At 34.8% G+C, this 4,619-nt stretch overlaps 1 protein-coding gene across 1 annotated transcript; it reads left to right on the top strand.

Annotated features, from left to right (window-relative positions):
• Positions 1-47: 47 nt before the first annotated feature.
• LOC100639002 (deleted in malignant brain tumors 1 protein-like) lies at positions 48-4,546 on the top strand. The gene is made up of 20 exons (XM_020005633.1): positions 48-165; positions 220-384; positions 649-810; positions 863-1,042; positions 1,091-1,243; positions 1,288-1,452; positions 1,496-1,663; positions 1,715-1,813; positions 1,946-2,107; positions 2,161-2,325; positions 2,370-2,537; positions 2,586-2,750; positions 2,796-2,966; positions 3,008-3,169; positions 3,213-3,368; positions 3,418-3,603; positions 3,723-3,890; positions 3,941-4,114; positions 4,159-4,320; positions 4,380-4,546. Exons 1-20 carry the CDS (start codon positions 48-50, stop codon positions 4,544-4,546), a joined length of 3,216 nt encoding a protein of 1,071 aa, XP_019861192.1.
• Positions 4,547-4,619: the final 73 nt, after the last annotated feature.

Genomic DNA, 4,619 nt, shown 5'->3' with positions numbered 1-4,619 from the left:
CTTCTGTTAGTTATGTATACTATGGTAAAGGTGCTGGTCCTATACTCATGTCTGATGTATGGAGCTGCCCTTCAACAGCCACTTCTTTGCTTGAATGCAGACAATATAGCTATCAAATTATATCATTTAATGACCATTATTATGACCTAGGTGTCAGATGTCAATGTAAGTTTTATGCTAAGGTATGCCACGCAATAGTGCAATATTGTTTCTGTGTAGCTCCATGTACCAATGGTGACATCAGACTGATTGGTAGCTCTACTAATCCTCTCATTGGTCGAGTAGAGTTGTGTTTTAATGAGACATGGGGCACTATATGTGATAACAACTGGGATAATAATGATGCTACTGTTGTTTGCAGACAATTAGGATTTTCAGATCAAGGTTAAAAGGGAGTTTTAGATCCAAACTCACACATTGTATAATTTTTACACTGCATTGGTTCCATTTATTCTGTATCTAAAATTGACTTTTGTTGGCAATTTTTAAGAACCTAAAGAAAGAGCAAATTTAATAAATTACTTAATTGTTGATCCTTTCCTGTAAGCAATCAGGTTTGGATCTTGCAACTAATTAATACATCAACTAGCACTAGTATAGATCCAGCCTATAATAACTGACATTTTGAAATGATACTAATATTTTCAGGAGCTATTGCTGGTCAAAATGACTACACTGAAGGATATAAGTCTTTTCATATTACTGATCTCAGTTGTCAAGGAACTGAGGAAAGTGTGTTCAATTGTTCTTATAGCAATGTTCAGTCCATGAACTGTAATCAATATGATGATGCCTATGTAACTTGTACAGGTACATTTAATTTTTCACTCTCGAATTCCACTTACTCATAATTATGAAATAGCTCCTAGCACAGAAAGAAACTGTAACACAACTGGTGATATCAGATTAATTGGTGGTCAGTCACAGTATGAAGGTCGTGTTGAACTGTGTTACGGTAACTCATGGAGGGCAATATGTCCCTCCAGTTGGGGCACTAGTGATGCAAGAGTTGCTTGTAGACAACTAAACTACACTGCAAATGGTAAGCCCACTTCTTCTCATGTACTTTTAATGCCTTTTTATACTGTAGGTGCTGTAGCTTTTAATTCATTTGGCATTGGATTAGGACAATTTCACAATGCACGGTTTTACTGTTCAGGCTCAGAAACAAATTTACTCAGTTGTTCATATTACACTTATAATTGCAACCATTATTCTTATGGTGCTGGTGTTCTATGTGAAGGTATTTGCATATTATAATTCTTTACTTCAATTATTATGCATTAGGTCCTTGTACAAATGGTGATGTGCAATTAAAGGGTGACAGTAGATACACTGATTTTGGTCGTGTTGAGATTTGCTTTAACAATACTTGGGGCACAATATGTGATGATCATTGGGACAGTAATGATGCTACTGTGCTCTGTAAACAACTAGGATTCTCTCCTTTTGGTAATACTAATAAGTGTATTCTTAACTTATACAATTTCATCAGGTGCTATATCAAAGACAGGCTATTATACTGAAAATTATTTATCTCACCATATTTACAGTATTAACTGTACTGGAAATGAATCTAGCCTGTTGGACTGTGCATACAGCATAGAACTTGGATCTGGTTCAAATTGTTACAGCCATGAAGATGCTGCTGTAATATGCCACAGTATAAATAAAGTCATATTTTAAATTATAATTATTGTGGTTCTATTTTTAGACTTGAATGCTCAGTACTCAAACTGTACTGACTTTGATGTTCAGTTAGTTGGTGGAGATAGTCCTAATGAAGGAAAGGTTCAGATATGGTATCAATGGAGTATGGGGACTTTTATGTAGTAGCTCTGTTGATCACAATGATATGAGAGTGGTATGTTCACAACTAGGATACTCAACAGGAGGTGACAGTTAAAATTAAATAAAATTTATAATAATTTAACTTATTTAACAGTTAATACACTATACAAGGGGCAAGTAGCAGAGAATGATGTACTTATGGTAACTGATCTTGGTTGTTCCAGCACCGATACATTAATTACTCAGTGTTCCTTTTCTCACTTCACAAGGGCTTCAAGATGTGATGGAAGAACTGTGGCTGCCATTAGGTGTCATAGTAAGAAAAGTCTATTGTTTGTAATTTTTGACTGCTATACACAACATCAACAGATTGTACTGATGGAGAAATTAAAATCATCCCATATAGCAGCTATTCAAAGCTAATTGGTAGATTGGAAGTTTGTGTTAATGGTGTATGGGGAGTAATATGTAGAGATTTTTTTGATGACAATGATGCTGCTGTTGCCTGTACACAACTGGGATACTCATCAATAGGTATTATAATATATTGCAGACACTAAGAGATCTATTTTCATTAGGTTCAATAGCAATAAAAAATAGCTATTATTCTGGAGCAATTAATATTGATATTATTGATTTGAACTGCACTGGTGGTGAAAATAACATCTCAAACTGTCCCAGGAATGCTCTAATAGGACAGCATACTTGCACTTCAAACTATTATTATGCTGGAGTTGCTTGTTATAGTAAGTTAAAGGCCAGCATTATACTTTTAATAGTTTCTTCTTTCACAGCATCATCAGTCAATTACACCAACTGCACAACTGGTCAAATTAGATTATCTGGTAACATAGAAGGTCGTGTTGAATTATGTTATAGCAATGTGTGGTATGGTGTATGTGGAGATAGTTATTACAGTATGGGCTCAGTTGTCTGTGATAGCATAGGATATGAACGAGGTTTTCTATTTATTTTGTGGCAATAATTGTATATTGTTGTCATAGACACAGAATATAGAAGCAATTTTGTGGATCTTCAAGATATTCCATTATATCCTTATGAGTTCAGTTGTAGTAGCAATGATAATTCACTCTTTGAATGTTCAAAATATGTTGCTAGTTGCTATAGTTCCTCTTGGTACTACTATGGTGATTATGCTGGTGTGACTTGCCGTGGTAACAATTTTACTTTTTGTGCAATGATTAGCAATTTCTAGATGTCTGTCAAAATGGAACAATACGTCTAAGTGGTTCTGGTTATCCTAATATAGGTATGGTAGAACTTTGCATCAGTAGTGAATGGGGAACTATATGCAGAGACAGCTTTGATACCTATGATGCCAGTGTTGTGTGTAAGCAATTGGGCTATTCTCCCTATGGTAATCTATGATTCTAGTTAAATAATTTTCATTAAATCTGCAGGATCTGTTTTACTTCATTACTATTCTCCTAGTGCTCCAGAGTTTATTTATGATTTGAATTGCACTGGTAGTGAGGAAAGAGTATTAAGCTGTCCATTCATTGTCACAGGTTCATATTCATGTAGTAACTACTTTGATGCAGCTGTAATTTGTCAAGGTAGATGTATTTGTTGTAGACAATGCAATGAATTTACCTATCATTATAGTTAACACAACAGGCAATATTGATTTAACATGTTCTGATGGTGATGTACGTTTGATTGGTGGCATCAATGATGCCGAAGGACGAATTGAAATGTGTTACAATAATTTCTGGGGACAAGTCTGTGATAGCTCATGGGATACAACTGATGCTAATGTACTCTGTAGACAGCTAGGATACCAAGCTACAGGTATTTAAATTTATTACTGCATAGATATTAATTTTAAGTGAAAACATTTGGTAAATTACTGAATTTTTAGTACAAGTGCATGTATATTTGAAAATTGCCTAGATAATTTTTTTATACAGGTGCAACTGCATTTCGCTCTAGTTATTTTGGAAATGGACCAAATCCTCATCTTATTTCCAATGTATATTGTCGTGGATATGAGTCTTCTCTTCTAAGCTGTAGCTATAGCTTTGATCAAGCTGCTCGGTATTGTGGTGATGGTGCAGTAGCTGGAGCTGCTTGTTTGGGTCAGTAAATAGAATTCAATATTAGTCTTTCACATTTGTTGTATTAACAGAAATAAAAAATTGTGAGAATGGGGCAGTGAGGCTAGTTAATACTCATACTGATGCTACTAATGTTGGTAGAGTAGAATTGTGTGTAGAGAATACATGGACTACACTATGTGATGAAAGCTGGGACTATAAAGATGCACAAGTTATCTGTAGACAGCTTGGATTTTCAGTATATGGTTAGGCTTAAGTATTAGATATAATTCCTATTTTTGATGCATAGGTGCATTACCTGAATATGACTGTTATACTGAAAGCCATCTCTCATTTGGAATCACTGAACTCAATTGTACTGGTGATGAAGATTTTTTGCTCAATTGTTCTTACAGCAATGCAGCACTACACAACTGCCAGTCTCATAGTGATGCCAGTGTTGTATGTCAAAGTAAGTTTAAATTACTAGATCTATATAGCAATGAAGCACTATTATACATTCATGTAAAGGAACTGCTTATCAAGCCAATTGCACTAATGGTCAAGTTAGACTGGTTGATGGTATTACAGAAGATGATGGTAGAGTTGAGATATGTATCAGTCAGGCTTGGGGAAGTATTTGTTCATCTAGCTGGAGTATTCAAGATGTTCTTGTTGTGTGCAGACAATTAGGGTAAATATTAATGATTAATGAGACTACAATAATCCCAATGTTTTGAATAGATACATTGGAGGAGAAATAAAGTACAT

The sequence above is a fragment of the Amphimedon queenslandica genome, unplaced genomic scaffold (genome assembly GCF_000090795.2).
Source record: "Amphimedon queenslandica unplaced genomic scaffold, v1.1 AMPQUscaffold_11169, whole genome shotgun sequence".
NCBI classification, from domain to species: Eukaryota; Metazoa; Porifera; class Demospongiae; order Haplosclerida; family Niphatidae; genus Amphimedon; species Amphimedon queenslandica.
Note: the sequence above shows the minus strand (reverse complement) of the source record. Positions and strands in the feature narration are given on the sequence as shown.